This window comes from Arctopsyche grandis, chromosome 9 (genome assembly GCF_051622035.1).
Source record: "Arctopsyche grandis isolate Sample6627 chromosome 9, ASM5162203v2, whole genome shotgun sequence".
Classification (NCBI taxonomy): Eukaryota; Metazoa; Arthropoda; class Insecta; order Trichoptera; family Hydropsychidae; genus Arctopsyche; species Arctopsyche grandis.
The window spans coordinates 13,041,501-13,058,242 of NC_135363.1; the positions used below are offsets into that span (position 1 = coordinate 13,041,501).

At 32.4% G+C, this 16,742-nt stretch overlaps 2 protein-coding genes across 5 annotated transcripts; one reads left to right on the plus strand and one right to left on the minus strand.

Annotated features, from left to right (window-relative positions):
* Nucleotides 1-2,332: 2,332 nt before the first annotated feature.
* HDAC1 (histone deacetylase 1) lies at nt 2,333-11,297 on the minus strand. Of its 4 annotated transcripts, none has more exons than XR_013261024.1 (11): nt 11,099-11,276; nt 8,034-8,146; nt 7,604-7,721; nt 7,019-7,119; nt 6,698-6,941; nt 6,439-6,615; nt 6,021-6,358; nt 5,844-5,933; nt 5,568-5,766; nt 5,325-5,493; nt 4,318-4,824 (listed from the first exon to the last, which is right to left on the minus strand). XR_013261024.1 is itself a non-coding variant. In XM_077438364.1 (10 exons), exons 1-10 carry the CDS (start codon nt 11,280-11,282, stop codon nt 5,414-5,416), a joined length of 1,644 nt encoding a protein of 547 aa, XP_077294490.1. In that variant the 5' UTR covers nt 11,283-11,297; the 3' UTR covers nt 2,333-5,413. The 4 variants fall into 4 exon arrangements, 2 of the variants coding, with proteins under 2 accessions (XP_077294490.1, XP_077294491.1); XR_013261025.1 differs by having other exon boundaries at nt 4,322-4,824; nt 5,325-5,487; XM_077438364.1 differs by having other exon boundaries at nt 2,333-5,493; nt 11,099-11,297.
* Nucleotides 11,298-12,692: 1,395 nt separating this feature from the next.
* On the plus strand, nt 12,693-16,472 carry LOC143916420 (mitochondrial carrier homolog 2-like). Its single transcript, XM_077437523.1, has 2 exons — nt 12,693-12,832; nt 14,563-16,472. The coding sequence occupies exons 1-2, from the start codon at nt 12,734-12,736 to the stop codon at nt 15,439-15,441; spliced, it is 978 nt and encodes a 325-aa protein (XP_077293649.1). The 5' UTR covers nt 12,693-12,733; the 3' UTR covers nt 15,442-16,472.
* The last annotated feature ends 270 nt before the right edge of the window (nt 16,473-16,742 follow it).

Sequence of the window (16,742 nt, forward strand, 5' to 3'; positions counted from 1 at the left end):
TTATACCAGAATCCGGCGACTCCCCCGGCACCTCCAGAAGCCTTCTCCCCAGGCAACCCCGACGCCCCCCCCCTGTCTCCATGTCGTCATGGAAATTTTGACTTGTTTTCGAAGTTCGCAGCCATTATCCAACCAACAATATTTACATACAAAGTCTCTTTCGAAATTATATATCAGATATAGATAGATTAAGGTCATTTATAGGCGCACACGCGTATTAATGCGCCGTTCGCCGGCATCGAAATGATGAATGACTTTGTGTGTGCGTGTGTGTCTTCGTGGATGTACGCTCCCGCGCATCTGACGCTGTGCCACTCGTTTCAAGTCAGGCGTCCAATATCAGGAGCACATGTCAGACGCTCCACACCCCACTTCCCCGCGTCTCCTCGACACGATCGGTCGTCACGCCACGTCCCTATGCATAACGTATACTCCTGGTATTCTAAAATTTGTTTTTTTTTTAATTCTCACCTCACAGAGTACAGCAGTTGGAATACTTGCCACCTCGCTTGCACCAACGCGATCTGCGTCGCAAATACGGACCACAAGAAAGTCTTTCTAACGCAATTACCACTCGAGTTAGTAATTTTAGATAAAAAAAAATATTGAGATAGAAAACCAAACCTTATAAACGAGGTAAAATAACTGGCCAAATAAACGCACAATAGCTTGAAAAAAATTTTTTTTTGACTTCAAATTCTCTATATAATTAATTATAAGTATTTTAAAGCAATGAAATATCACAATCAATAGGAAAAACATCTGACTATTGATTCCAATACTCATTTTAAACACAGTACAACTAGATTTCGAGTTAAAGACCGCAAAAGCCAAAAAACTGTAAAAATTCCGCATTTTTTTAAAGGCTCATATCTCGTAAACAAGAGCGAAGCAACAAATATCATTATCATATTCGAATTTAGTTGGTCAAACTTAGTAAATATTGATTAGTCTCTGCTCTGGTAACTCAAAAACGTGATTTTTTGTTGCTCAGTTTTATTATATATTTTCTTTTTATCTTGTTTCTATTTTCCTTGTACACAAGAACTATACATTCCGAAAAAAATTATAATTCTTTCACAATATTAATGGAGAAAAGTTATAAATATTTGCACGTGCAACACATTTGTTATACAGGGGGGGGGGCAATTTTTCCTGAGAAATATGGTCACCCTACTGGTCTGGAACAATTTTAAAATAAAATAAATAAGAATATAATCACCAATTCGTAAACAAAGCAACCAGCTTACACCACTCATGAGTTAAACATTTTTTTGACATTTTCATGAAATGAACAATATCACTAAATGGGTTAACGCTTCGTGAAGAAATGAAAAGATTATGGATCGCTTTATGAAGATTATGAAAAGTTCAAAATAAAGCATAATGCAAATCAAAATATTGATAATAATAAGTAGAGGTAGGATAGTCACAGTGCTATCCATTTTTCGGCAAACCTTTAACAATGCATTTACAACCTTTGAACAATACACGGCCCCCTCAGGCTCCGGTGACTAATAATAAGTCACAATCTACAAGAAAAGAGTCAACTTCTGCTGAATCATAATATAGAAATATTGCGATTAAATCATTTTACAAATGCACAAGCTCCACTCATGACTAAAAAATGTTTAATTTACATATTTTAATTGTATTGTAATTGAAACCTATGTATATACAACCATATGTAGGTTTCAAGGTGGACTTGTATACAAGGAGCTTGTTTTACGTGGTCAACGTTGGGTTCTTCCCAATTAGCCAATAATGCTTTCTGAATTTGAAGTTTAGTTGTTTCCGTTTTGTCAATGTTAGCCTGCAGTCCAAGTACATTACTAAATATTTTGCTTCTGCTTCGAGGATTACCATGTTATTTAGTCTTATGGGAGGACAAATTTTCTTACTCATTGTAAATGTCACATGGACAGACTTTTGCTCGTTAGCCTTATTCTCCAAAATTATAGCAACTCTTGGATTTTATTCAGGTTTTCTTGTAAATAGAATTAGGTTAATTCTGGATCTTCGTGTGAAGCTATCACTGCTGTATCGTCAGCAAAGGCTGCAGTATTGATTTATTTGTTGTCGGTAAGTCTGCCGTAAATATAAGATACAGAATTGGACCGAGAACACTACCTTGGGATACACCTACATGAGAAGAAATACTGATCTGCTCCCTTCCTGGATATCAGTCAAGCCTGATTGACTGATAAAACATTGATGAAACATTTACCTGATACTCAAATTATACCTGAAGGATAGACAATTTCAATAATACGCGCGATCAAAAGGTTAGATTGAATGTGCATTCTTTTAATTGATACTAAAAAAAGATAATATATTGATAATTTCTTTTTATTTTAGTCAGCAAATTAATATCAAAAAGAAATTTACACAATTTCAAATAAAGAAAACAGCAAATTAATCTCATAAAAAGTATGAAATTATTCTGACCCTCTGAAAATGTATTACATAATCATGAGGCTACAAAAAATACAACAATATTGTGACATTTAACTATAATTTTCAATAAAACTCATATACGAAAAATAAGACTAAAGAAATATAATATTTTTATATCTAGAACAATAAACGAATCACAAAAAAAGATTTCATTAAAAATAATATTTCAGTCGAAAATATGAAATTTAGGCGAATAAAAAATAATGCATTTTCTGTAATACACCTTATAATTTGTCAAAAAGAATAAATCGATTAGTTGTATGTTTCGAGTTTATATAATGAAAAAAGAATTATAAAAACAATATTACTGTTACATTTGTAAAAACTAGTAAACAATGAAATAATTCAATGTCTTATAATAGATGTATAATTAATTGTGCAAAAATGGTGAATACCCAATCCTGACATAGTTTATTAATTTAATACAAAATGCATTCTTCGCTTATGTTTTTTTTTTACATATATAATTATATACGGTGACAAATATAATTCATGGTGAATTATAATATTATATAGTACATAGTTTACCAAAATTGGAATTTGCCAATCAATGCTATTCTGAAATATTAAAACAGCCCTTGACTAAATTAAAACGAATACATAAGTTTACAAAAATACACATTTTGCTCCATTTCAGATAAAATTTCTTATTGCTAAACACACATACATTTTATATAGTATATAAGAGTAAATCATCAAAATGATTTATTACATTTTAATTCTAATTAACCTAAAACAAAAATAACGATAGTGGCCACATTCATCATACGATACTATTGAATCAACACATTCACAAAAAAATGGTTTTTAACACATTCTGAAGAAAAAAATTATTTTTTTTACTTCTTTATATGTGAACGATTTCCTTTTTCGAATCTCACATAAAAAAATAAATAACTGAAAACGGAATCAAAATTTCGATGAATTAACACTCAATTTTTGCAAATATGTACGGGAAAAAAAACCACCGCTGCAAAATATTGTATGCAAATAAACTTTGAAAATGATTTTGTATTTTATAAGAATATATCATACCGAATTTTTATATAAATTACCAGACATTTTCATGGATATTACATGCTCATTCTCCACTAAGGCATTAAAATTTATTATTCTACCATAAAACTAATAAATTGTTCCAATTCCACCATTATTTAATGTTTTACATGAAAGTATAATATAATTAACATCAATTGACACTTTCCCACCTTAAACGTTAATAGATAGCGTAATTAATTTAAAAACAATGATTTATTATAAGATTCCATGCAATTTTACAGGATTGACTGTTAGTTATGTGTGAATGTCCTAATATAATTTCATATATTGAGATCGAGCTTCAATGTACTTTATATTTTTACATGGTTTAATATTTACAACTGCAAATCAACAAAAAAATCAGCTGTGGCAATGCAAACTTTAAACCGGAAAATATATATTGCCCTCGAATAAGAATTCATACAATATTTTTTCAACTACCACGTCCAAAAAAAATATTTTTTACTTCAATCTAATTTTATAAATAGACTAAATAAAACTAAAAATTATGAACTAATAATGTATGTGTGTGAGATCTGTAAATATTGTTTTTGGGAATTTGTACACGATCTAAATATTGCTTAATTTGAACTCATTAAAATAAATGTACTTACATTTTGACCTTTGATATTGATTAGAATTGTTTTAATCCGAATTAATAATCTCACCAAATATAATCAAAAATTCATAATAATTCGCGTCAACCCAAATCTTTTGACAACTAATTATTTTATTTATTTTTGAGCAGGGCTGGACATAGTGTAACACTAATTAATGAGGGGAAAGGATTTGGATAAAAAGTGTGAAAGCTAAAAAATCAACAAATGACAAAACTAAAAGTATTTATTTCAAATTTTTATCGAGATTGAATAATAGATAATGTGTTTCAATTTTAATGCTAAGATTTTTCAATTGGAGAAAAAACTATGTATCGAGAATAGCCAAAACTGAATAATGTTCGATACTTGTCCAGTCCTGTCCGTAAAAATCAACGTATAAAAATTTTGGATTGTCACTAATGTTCAAAGATCTAAATGTCAAGATCGATAAACAAAACCGAAACAAATAAAAATTTTAATATGAAAATCATTATAAAACCACTTGATTCAATTCAACTAATCTGGTGCGTATTCCACATAGTCAAATCATTCATATATTTTTATACAATTATAAAAATCAATTTTCACCAGTTATTCCCCAAAATTTGACAATATACACACCTTTCCAAAGTTACACAAAGAACAAGTTGATCTAAATTTATCCTTACTTGATGTAACTCGGAGAAACTTCAAAGGATTTTTAGTATTATAGAAGTTGGTTGGAGTTTCACTATAAAAATATTACAAACATTTCATTTTTGGAAATATATAAATATACATACATATTGTAACTTATATTTGAAGACAAAATAAACGTAAAGTATTACGTATAAATACACTATTACAGTACACATACACACACAGCACTCCTACAAATCACTGCACCCTTAAGTTACACCAATGTAACAGTGCATACATTTTCATAAATAAACATATGTAAATTAAATAACAAGTACAAATCTAATCCATGATTTCAAATTTAAGAGAATTTCTCCAGGTAGCACAGTTGAAACGAACATTTGACAAATCTAACATGTAAGAACAAAATGAACTAGAGAGCACCCAAGTCTAGAGATAGTATAAATAATAATTTCACTTGCACACAGACAATCTATAAAAATTATCGTTAGCCTATGAATGAGAATTAGCCGAAGAAGTGCTGTATTCATACTGTTTAAATTAAAGTGTACGTTAATCACACAACCACTCAATTTTGAAATAGGTACCTACTTAAAAACTAGAGTTGATATCAATATGTTCAAATGCATTTCACAGTCTGTGATACATTAAAAATATCCACTAAATATTTAACGCGACCATCATGGATTTGTCACAGGATCTTTTTTCCCATCATCTGTACTGCTCACTTTCATGTCGTCTTTACAGTCCTCGGCTGCAGCTTTATCAACATTAATTAAAAATTTAATAATAAAAAAAATTAAACAACAAAATTCAGTAATAATAATTGTTTACTTTTAACTTCATCCTTAACACTATTAATGGTAGAAGTCGCTTCTTGTTTATCGAGACGTGGCCTTTTGCGTGGAGCTCCTGATTTATATGAACGATTATCTCGTCGACCGCCTCCAGCACCGGCACCACCAGTGCCACCACTGACTCCACCTTCATCTTCAGAATCACTCAGTTCATTATCAGGAGCTATTCTTTTATCCTGCACAAAAATAAATCGTTTAAAAAAATAACACAAATTACTATTAAAAGATATACAGCATTTTTTAAATGACATACCCTATCACTTTGGGGCAACCTTTCATCTTTATCGACTTTATCTTCATCTTCCGATTCATCATTTACAGCATCTTCGGGAATCACTTGAACCTAAAAACGTACGAAATTTCTCGTAATACGTTCAAACCGATAGATTTGTGAATTATAAGTATTAATCGTTGTCATAAAAATACAAACCTGAACTCCAGGAGCATGTGGGAGCATTCTCAAATTTTCAAACAGTCTGGTTTTAATTTTTTCTAAATATTCTAACGTATTTTGATTAGTCATATTACTGGGACTAATGTGAAGTTTAAAATCGGGGCCAAAATATTCAAAATAGTCGTTATAAGGTAACTCGTTTGCTATTTCACATCCTAATGCCACAGACGTTTCATATGTCCAACACCGTGATACGTTTCTAATCGTATAACCGCCCCCTCCGACAAGTAAGAAGGGCAATCCGAACTTTTTAACAAGTTCAACGCATTTTCCATGACCTTTCACGGTTAAATTGAAGCATCCGAGTCTGTCACCTATGAAAAAAAAAAAATAACTTTACAATACTACATCTAATGAGAAAACAAGAAGCAACGAAAAGTATTCAGTTTAAAACCTGTTAATGAATCAGCCCCACACTGCAAAACGACTGCAGACGGTTGGAAAGTCTCCATTACTTTCGAAATGATAGGCACAAATATGGATTCATAAGATTCATCATCCATCCCATCACGCAGTGGGATATTGACAGCGTAATATTTACCTTTTCCGGCACCAATATCACGTAAATCTCCTAAAATGCAGAACATAAAGAATAAAAACTAATGCAAAATTGAAATTTTGTGCATGTACTTTACACATTCTGATGATATTACCTGTGCCCGGGAAATACTCCCCATACTTGTGGAAGGAAACAGTCATCACTCTATCGGTAGTGTAAAATGCTTCCTCCACTCCATCACCGTGATGAACATCAATATCGATATAAAGCACCCTCTGGTGATACTTCAACAACTCGAGAATACCGAGAACGATATCGTTCACATAACAAAATCCAGATGCTTCAGATTTTTTCGCATGATGAAGACCACCGCCCCAATTGATACAGATCTCAGACGCCTACAATTCAACACACATTTTTACACACAAATTACAAAACCCCTAACAATATTACATATGTACGTAGGCATACATACCAACTTATTAAGTTTAACAGCAGCAGCAACGGATCCACCAGCCGACAATTGACAGAATTCATAGAGACCATCAAACACCGGACAATCCTCTCCCACATTGACTAAAAAGACAAAATAAAACGTACATACAAACTCCTCAAATGCAAATTATGAATAAACTCATTATGGACTGCTCGAATTTTTCGAAAACTATATGAAAGTGTGCATTTTTCGAAATTATGGTGTTTTTCATTTGAATGAATGTTTCAATATGAAAAGTATGAATGTTACGTGAGAAAGAAACCAGTCAATTTCGATATCAGGGTATTTAAAACATTACCGATAAATTTCTTGGATAAAAAGTCAAGCTTTTAAACCATTAATTTAATGATTGATATGTTGTATAAAGATATGCTGGTTTGATATCTATGAAAGGAAGTTTGGAACTAAATCTTTTAAATAATACTTTTTCTTTTGTATGAAGTTTGGAAGACTTAAAAACACACACTGTGTTAACGGCCTTTAAATGAAATTTAATTAAAAATACAGCAAATGCATTTACAAACCATAGTGAGTTAATGAATATTGTATAAAATTAAAACATACAACGTTGCATCTGTTTGTTATATTCAGTCATGTTGTCAGGTCGGATCGATCTCAAAAACCGAATGTAGTCATCCGAGTGGAATTTAGTCATCTCATCGGCCGTAGCCTTATGCGGACGCTATAAAATAATAAATACACATTTTTCAATTAAATTAATATACAGACGGCTTGGTGCATAGATATTGTATGTCCATTTTTGAATTCGTATCGAATTTTAACTTTGTAGATGCTGGAACAATTCAAATTTTTCCATTCAAGGTAATTTATGTACACCGCCATATATAGTAAACTTAAAATTCGATACAAATTCAAAAAAATGGACATACAATATCCGCACACCAAGCCATCGATATAATAAATACACATATTTGTATGGAATTAATATATAATAATAATATGAACTAATTAAATGCAAAGCATTGAATCTTACATATATTTCCATTTTTCTATATAAACCATAATTCAAAAGTAAATTGTGGGTCATGCGTATGCGATGCGGTTTCATGGGATGCCCCTGCCCATAGTAATAGTTTCCTATGTCACCTGAAAAAACATTAAAAATATTATTAGCGGAATAATGAAAAAAAATAATAATTAAAAAATATGGAAATAGCGACGAACAAAAAACGTGATAAAATTAAAAGTGAGCAATGAAGATAAAAAAAAAAGTAATAATGTGATTGTTTGTTGTGAACGCGTGCGTGTGTCTGGCGCTAGACCGTTTCCGCGGGCCGTAAGCGAGAGCGCGTCGGTAGACTCTGTGGTGTGCTGCGGCCGCCTCTACACAAGGCAGCAGACCGCCCACACAATAACCAGTGGCACGAGAGCTTATCTCGCGCGCTACATTTTCGCACCGACCGATTCACCACTTCATCTTTTTTACGGGTCTACGTGACGAGACAGAATGTTAAATTACAGAAAACACAAATATCGGAAGGCAAAGATCAAACAAAAATCGAAAGATCAAAAAAAAAGGTACATACTCACTTAATTTGCGCGAACAGGAACAAGAGGAACATGCTTTTCCTCCCGTATTCTGCGCGCGCACATTAATACGGGAGGAAAAGCCTGTTCCTCTTGTATCCTGCTCGTGCAAATTAAGTGAGTATGTACCGTTTACCATGCACCTTTTTTTTTTATCTTTCGACTTAAGATCTTTCGATTTTCGATCTTTGCCTTCCGATATTTGCGTTTTCTGTAATTTAACATTCTGGCTCGTCACGGAGACCGCTTTTTTACAAGCCTCTTATTACTGTAAAGCGCGGACCCAGAGCGCGCCGTACAATATTGTTCAATTATTGTAAATAATTGCCCGATCTGGGTCCGCTCTTTACGAAAGGGAACTAATAGGGAACTAAAGGGAACTAATAGCCAGCAGCATAGCTCGGACGTTAAGCTTCTGCTTACCGTCAAGAAGGTGCCGGGTTATATCCCTGAATGAAAATGAATTTTTCAGAGTATGCTGTTGGTCAAACCTGGATTTGTGACTCCAGGTTGATCGTTTCCTATCAGAGTTTGCCAATTTTCTCTGATTTCATTGTTGAAACGGTTCCCGGAAAAAAAAATTGGCTAAAAATCCTTCCTACCTACTATGTCACCACTATTTGAAATTTGATGGATGTAGAATAAAATTTATGTACAATTCATAGATGTCTCGTTAATTTGCGAGTTTTTTCAGTGTCTCGCAATTCAACGACTTATAATAAAAATGCTGCATTTGTATTTGTAATTGGCCAGGAAGGCGCATTGGGATTTACCTGTAAGGCCTTCCTGGTATATGTGTAAAATAAAAAAAATAAAAATAAGTAGAGGTAGGATAGTCACAGTGCTATCCATTGTTGGGCAAACTTTTAACAATGCATTTACACCCTTTGAACAATACGCGGCCCCCTCAGGCTCCGGTGACTACTAATAAGTAGACTGCGGATAGAGACCATGCTTTTTCCAGGAATCGGGGCGGTTTGGCTCTATTTACAAAGCTATATAATTATCTGTATGTATGTAACATTCGTTGGTTGGTTGGGTGGGAACAACACATCCGATTTATTATTTTTTCGATTCGATTTTTTTTCGATCCAATGGATTCGAAGTCCCCGGGAGCGAAGCCTCTTAGGGGGCGAAGCCCTGCCCGATTTCTCTTAGGATTCTGGTATATAAATATAATTTCGAAAGAATATATTATTATTCATTATTAATTATTATAATTATTATTATTTATTATTATTAGACTTATTTATTATTATTTATTTATTATAATTATTATTATTATTATTTATTATCAGTAATCAGTAATATTTATATATTTACTTATGTATTTATTTATTTATTTTTTGTTTACTATTTTTCAATACCTTTTCTATTATCTATATATTATTTATATGGGCGTTGGGGATTGCACTATTTTTCTCATCGTCTGGAATAAAAGCTATTATTATTATTATTGTTATATTTGTTTATTCGTGAGTCAATTTAATAAAAAAAAAAAACAAATGAGTATTCAAATAAATTTATATAAAATAAAACTATTCAAATAAATTTAATAAAATGTTTACTATTAGATTAATTACATTTAAGCGGTTTATATTACAAATACCGAGCGAAGCCGTGTAAAACCACTAGTATATCCATATAAATATAAATAAAATTAATAAAGTTGATAAATAAAGATTCATATTAAAACTATTTGGAGCAAGTACTTAGATGTCGGAGCGGAGCAACTAAAAAAAAAAGTGGTTGATCCAGATCTGTAATTTTATAATGTTGTAAGATATTTTGTAAAACAAACCTTTACAAAACTCGAAATCCTCGGCGGTAGTTATCTAGGGTTTGTTTGGATTAGCTACAATTTTTTAATACTTGCTTTCTATTGGATTACTAAATAATTCTAGTTGGAAATGTTGGCGAAATTTTCAGCGTGGCGGACTTTCCAACAGAAAAGACGTCAGCACTCAAAGGGATATACTAATCCGTTCCTTTTGAGGATCTCCAAAATTTGCATATTAGTAGTTTCCCTACTTTACCAACATTGTCGCTTCTTCAGCATGCGGGTGAAATATTTGTAACTAAGACACCGCTGGCCAAGTTCAGTCGACAAAGAAATGGAAATGGTAGATGGAAATAAGTAAAAAGGTTGGCGTTCCCAGTAGACAGGGTAGAGCCACGCGGGAACCAATGAGCGTTCGAGTACAGGCGGGCATCGGTGCGGCGATCGCACTTCGCTTAGAGGCCGGCGTTTTGTGTAACTTGTTGACAGGCGTGGAGACACCGGCGAATGCCTCGCTCACTCACTCCTCCACTACAATGTTGAAGCCTACAAACAAAGTTGAGCCGCCGCCGCCGCCGCCGCCGCCGCCGCGAACATTTTCTAGAGCCGGCGTGTGCATACTACTAAATACAAAATGGACCCTATCACATAGTAGGTGACCGCTACGCTACGCTCGGCCACCGGAGATAATAAAAAAATGTATAGAAGAGCTTTGTTAAAATGAGACTTACTGTCGTAATAGTAGCAGACGCGCTTCTTGCTGTGCGGTTGCATCGCCATGTTGACGGTGATGGATGAGTGCGGGCGACAGGCGGCGGCCGGGGGCGAAGGCTGGGTCGGAGCGGCCGGTCGACAGCGGAAGAGACGACCGGTTGGACGACCGCCACTCCACGCACTGTCGCCGCCAACATGCATGTCAGCCACCCTACTTTGTCTAATATCTCGCGCTGTGTACCACCTCTGCAAATGTATTTCTCTTCGGTTCGCTGATTACTGGTAACAAAGCACTCGTCACAAAGTCACAAAATCTATATAACGGAACATATGACGGTCGAAAAGTCCATCATACTAACGAGACTATCCATCCGAAAAGTCCATCATACTACGAGTCCATCATACTAACTAATATTGTGTATTCGCGATTTTCATGGCAAAAATTGTCTTTGTGACCACCGCAACGTGACGAATAATCCAATTACCTTTCTCTTCATCTTCGTGTGCTTTGTGTTTATTTTTATATTTTCTCACGCGTACGTATAGTAAACGGATTATTGTGAAAATTAGGATCGCGCGCACGACAATCGTGGTCACAAAAATCGCGAATACGGAATATCTGGCACTCTAATTCTCGTTAGTACAATATTTCGCGTGGGTTCCTTTCGATTGATAGAGTTTTTGGGTGCCAGATGTTCCGTGATCTAGATTTTAGATTACTTTTTTGTGGAATAATCACTGAACCGTACATACATATATACACTTAGATGGTATATTTTATTTTATTTAAATTAGCACATATACAGAATTAAATATAAACGAAAGCAAAACAGTGAGACAAAAAAGATACAAATATAAATGAAAATATTTATATTCCAAGTACAGTTGGCACCATATGGTAGTATAAGGATAACAAAAAAGAAAAATAAAAGACGCCTGGTGGTGATTGACGGAAACTATTGTTGCATCTCATTCTTTTAATATGTGCGTTGTTAGATAGCTTACCCTTTGTGTAACATGAAATCGGGTTTGTAAATATGGCCACGGAGCGTTAAAATTAAAATGAATCTTAATTTAAAAAAAAAAGTTGTCGGAACACCGTTCCAGTGCATTATATAAAAAAGCACTGTAAACTGCAATTTTATTGTAATAACATATAACAATTAAAATTGCATTTTTGCCCAAACATGTATTCTTTTTAAGCAATCATTTTTTTAGAAACTTTATTTCCAATATTATAGTCAATGATAATCTAAAATTTGAACAAATTTTGAAAAAATTTAATTTTTGTTTTGAAATTTTATAAAATAATTTTTCGAGAAAATGTTTTTATTTGTAACATTTGAGAACATGAACTGTATATTGACGGATAAATAACGTTTACTTATTTTATTTCACATTGGTTATTATTGAAATGATGAAATTATACTGATATTTTATCTCGGTGCAAATATACTGAATATATACAAAAATATCCTGAAAAAAAGAACTCTTAAAAAAGGAAAAAAGAAAAAAAAAACCCTTAGTTAACTATACATCTCGAAACTACAAGTTTCCATTTTAATCGAAAAAATTTAATGACTAAATTTTTGCCTTAAATATTAAAACACTATTGTTGATTTTGAGATGGAATTGCAGCATTGTTCGAGCGAATGGTCGTTGTGCATTGTATTGAGACCAAATTTCCGCTGGCTTTCCCAGTCTGTTGTGATTGTCGCGGTATTCGAGTTGCTTCTGAAGACATATTTGTGGTTCGTATTGACAGATCGATTATTATTTAAATAATCATCGTAACAGTCATCAGCACGTGTTCATTTGTTAACGATGCATACTTGTCGTTTTAATTATTTTGGGCGTTGACGTTTAGCAGACCATTATATTACTAATGTCATAACCATAGAATCACAATATCAAATCACAACCTTATCAGTTATATAACATTTCTTATTCTTATGTTTGGTTATATATTCGTATAATCTATGTGCAACATACAAATCATTTTATGGATTGCTTTGGAATGTCTCAACACCGGAACGGTGTCACCGATTTTATCAAATGTGATCCAATAACATGTATTAAACATATCAGATTTCATACATCTGATACATTCTGTTATCAAATCAAACACGTGTGGAAGTTATTTTATTAGAATTCATTTGATGTTACGTTTAACCGCTATCGTGTACTGGAATCTATAGATGTAACTCAAAATTTATTTTGCTTTACGTATAGTCATTTTATGCATATAATATATTCGTATGTAAATAGTACAGTGGTTCCTGTGGACCGCCAGGGATCCCTGTGACCACTGAGGGGGTAATAGCAATTAATAAATTTGTAGCGATTTTTACGTCCTGAGTAAAATGTAAATATAGTACATATATATAATAAGAGATAACAGATATAAAAAATGACCACTAACACGAAAACCATGTGAACTTAATAAGAGGTAAGTAATAACAAGCATTCCATCAGGCAATCAGGCTGATCGGACCGCGGTCGTCTTACTTATGCAATATTTAAACAAGACCGGATTCTCGAACTTACATGCAATGACTTAAAAAATATATATGAAACTTAAAAATAATTAACTAAAAAAATAATTAATAAAATAATTATTATTTACTTTGCTTTTATTGCCAAAATTAATCAATGGTTTGGAAGAGGTCCATAGATTAATATCAGATTCAACAGGCTCATTTGACAACAGTATACTATGTAAAATGGATTGATTTCAAAAAATTCAAGTGTTTCTACTGTTCTATGTAGAATTCGATGTCACGACAAAACACTCACAGATTAAACGCTCACGGACAAAATATTCACCGATAAAATGATAATGGGACAAAACGCTCACTCACGCGACAAAACACTCACGAAATTATTTGTACGTTTAAAAACGTTATTTTTTACAATTTTTTTTCCCAAATCAATAAAACGTCGAATTAACACATTATCCTATCACAGGTAAATAAATAAAATATATATTAGATAAACCAGTTTAATCTCAATTTATTCACAAAGAATAAACTTTATAACATGATTTTTTTTATTCCTTCGTATTTATAAGGATTTTGGACAGTTACAAATTTTTTTTAATAGGTGTTAATTATAAATGCTTTTATATGTAAAATAATCAACGGGATTATATAATACGACACGTTTTATTGAATTTTGGATTAATTTTGTTGTAAAAAATAATGTTCTTATATGTATGAATGCGCGAGCGTGAGCTGTGGGTCCCGTGAGCGTTTTATCTGTAAGTATAATGTCCGTGAGCGGTTTGTCGTGGATCCGTAGAATTCAACATAAAATGCTAATTTTTAACATCCAATTGACGTTTTGAAACTATTTTTAAATACATATATAATATGCTTATATTATATATTAGAAAGAAATTAAATGAATTCCCATTATTGAGTTTCTATTGAACTTAAAGAACTACATTCATGTTTTATACTTATATACTTTTTTATTTCAGAATATGGCGGAGAACATAGAAGATGTAGAAAAACAACAACAGACAAACTTTGTGTTTCAATCATTAACGGGTGTTATATTTCACCCTGTGGAGTACGTCAAAGTTTTATGTCAATTGGGACATGAGCCCATTCGAGCAAGACCAGGCAGAAACTTATTCGGCCGAAAATGTAACGTGTTACCAAATGTGTTTCAATATATCAAACACATAAAACAGAGAGACGGGCTAGTCGGATGCTTCACCGGACTAGTCCCAACCTTCCTGGGAAATCTGGCGTCTGCTGTACTACCTATAAAAATCTTAAAGAAATTGGACATGACGTACATTATAGATGATCCTCCGAATATAATTGATGATGAAGACGTAAAATATGAAGAATATATAAAATACGGACGCAGAGAAATGACCCTGCATGCAATATCTGTAATTGTTTCAAATCCGTTTCGAGTAATCACTGTTCGAATGATGGCTTCATTTGTTGGCGGTGAGGAAGGCTACTCATCAATGAGGCAAGCAATATCTTCGATATATCTCGATAATGGGATCAAGGGTTTCTTCAGTGGAATGGTTCCGAGATTACTGGGTGATTTGGCTTGCATTGGAGCTTCAGTGCTCTTTGCTTATTATGTTAATAAATATTTTGTTAAACAAAAGGAAGGAAGAGCTTATGTAATTCCCGCTTGTCTGTTTATCTCAAGCACAGTAACATATCCGATGACAGTTGTGTCCACTTGTATGGCTATCAATGGTAGTACCTTGAAGGCTGGAAATCCTCCCCAGATGCCACTATATATGTCTTGGCATGATTGTTTCAGGGATCTCGTCGCTAATAAACAACACAAACGTGGAGCATCCCTATTGTTTCGATATCAGGCGTGAATTTTCTTTTTATTTAAAATGTTTAAATGTGCTCAAGATGAGTTGTATTTATAGACTTTATTATGTTCAGTCATACAGATGCATTTACTTTATATGAAGTAATGAAAAAAATTCACAATTTACTTTTTCGGAATGTCTATTATATGTATAATAGTTCAAAAGCATATTAAATACACTTAAAAGCTCTTGTATATTGTAATCAAATCGGAATATTCTTTTGAAAATTTATGGCATTCAGTTTATACATACATATGTATACTACCTATTCATTTCATTGTATAAATAACTAAGATTTGAATATGTATATAGTACATACATATGTTCAAAATTTATTAAAAAATTATTTTTTTGACTCATTGATTTCTCGCTACATACACGAAATTTTAATATCTACATTTAACTATGTACATATGTATCTTCACTACAAAACGCGCATTTAATACATACATATGTATATGTATGTATATTAAATAAGTTTGCTAAATTTAGCTGTCATTACTTCAAAATATGCGTAAATATATTATGTACTTTATATTAAAGTTTAAGTTTTTATTTTTTGTCAACATTACATGTGTAATTTTATTTTGGACATAATATATTATACATAAACACTGTTTATATGTATTCATAGGCGTTAAATAAATACATAGTTGATCAAAATTTAAAAAGTCTAGACATTCTTACTGTTAGACGTATTGAAATGTACGCTTTTCATTATTTTGTCAAATATTAGTGAAAATGCCAATTATTTGTTTCATTGAACTTAAGCTACATACGTATGTTTAATCCATTTTTTTATTCTTATATTAGAATGGTTTTATTATTGTGAAACCATATAGTTATTTTTTATTGGTTTTTGGTGTGGTTAATTTGAGAATGCTGTTCAATTTTGGTGAAATCTGTTCTAGAATATTGTAGATAATGTTAAATTAAAATACTTATATGTTCCTTTTTGATTATTAGATTGTTAATATTGTGTATTATAATTACATTTGAAAAATTAATAAATTCAATATTGAATTTTTTTACTGATAATTTTAATTTCCCTTTGACAGGAGTTTGTCATAAAATTAATTAAAATGACTTTCAGCGTGACATGAGATAAATTAACCTGAATTAAATTAAATGAATGCAGTAATCATTTATTATTTCTACAATTTCCTATTAAAAGTTGAATTTAATGCCATTTTTACAATTTAACATTACAATGTAAGGTGCGGTCTACCTTAGCATGCGATCTACCTTTGAATCGCAGGCGACTATTTTTTTTTATTTGCATCGTAGCAACAAAAGTTTATTAG

What these genes read in the sequence shown, in the direction of transcription:
- HDAC1 (XM_077438364.1), bottom strand. Translation starts at nt 11,282, where the DNA reads ATGCATGTTGGCGGCGACAGTGCGTGGAGTGGCGGTCGTCCAACCGGT. An exon ending in GGTTGCCCCAAAGTGATAGG is followed by an intron (nt 5,767 to 5,843) that starts GTATGTCATTTA and finishes ATTTTTGTGCAG; the next exon opens with GATAAAAGAATAGCTCCTGA. An exon ending in TGTTAAGGATGAAGTTAAAA is followed by an intron (nt 5,494 to 5,567) that starts GTAAACAATTAT and finishes ATGTTGATAAAG; the next exon opens with CTGCAGCCGAGGACTGTAAA.
- LOC143916420 (XM_077437523.1), top strand. Translation starts at nt 12,734, where the DNA reads ATGGTCGTTGTGCATTGTATTGAGACCAAATTTCCGCTGGCTTTCCCA. An exon ending in CTTCTGAAGACATATTTGTG is followed by an intron (nt 12,833 to 14,562) that starts GTTCGTATTGAC and finishes TTTTTATTTCAG; the next exon opens with AATATGGCGGAGAACATAGA.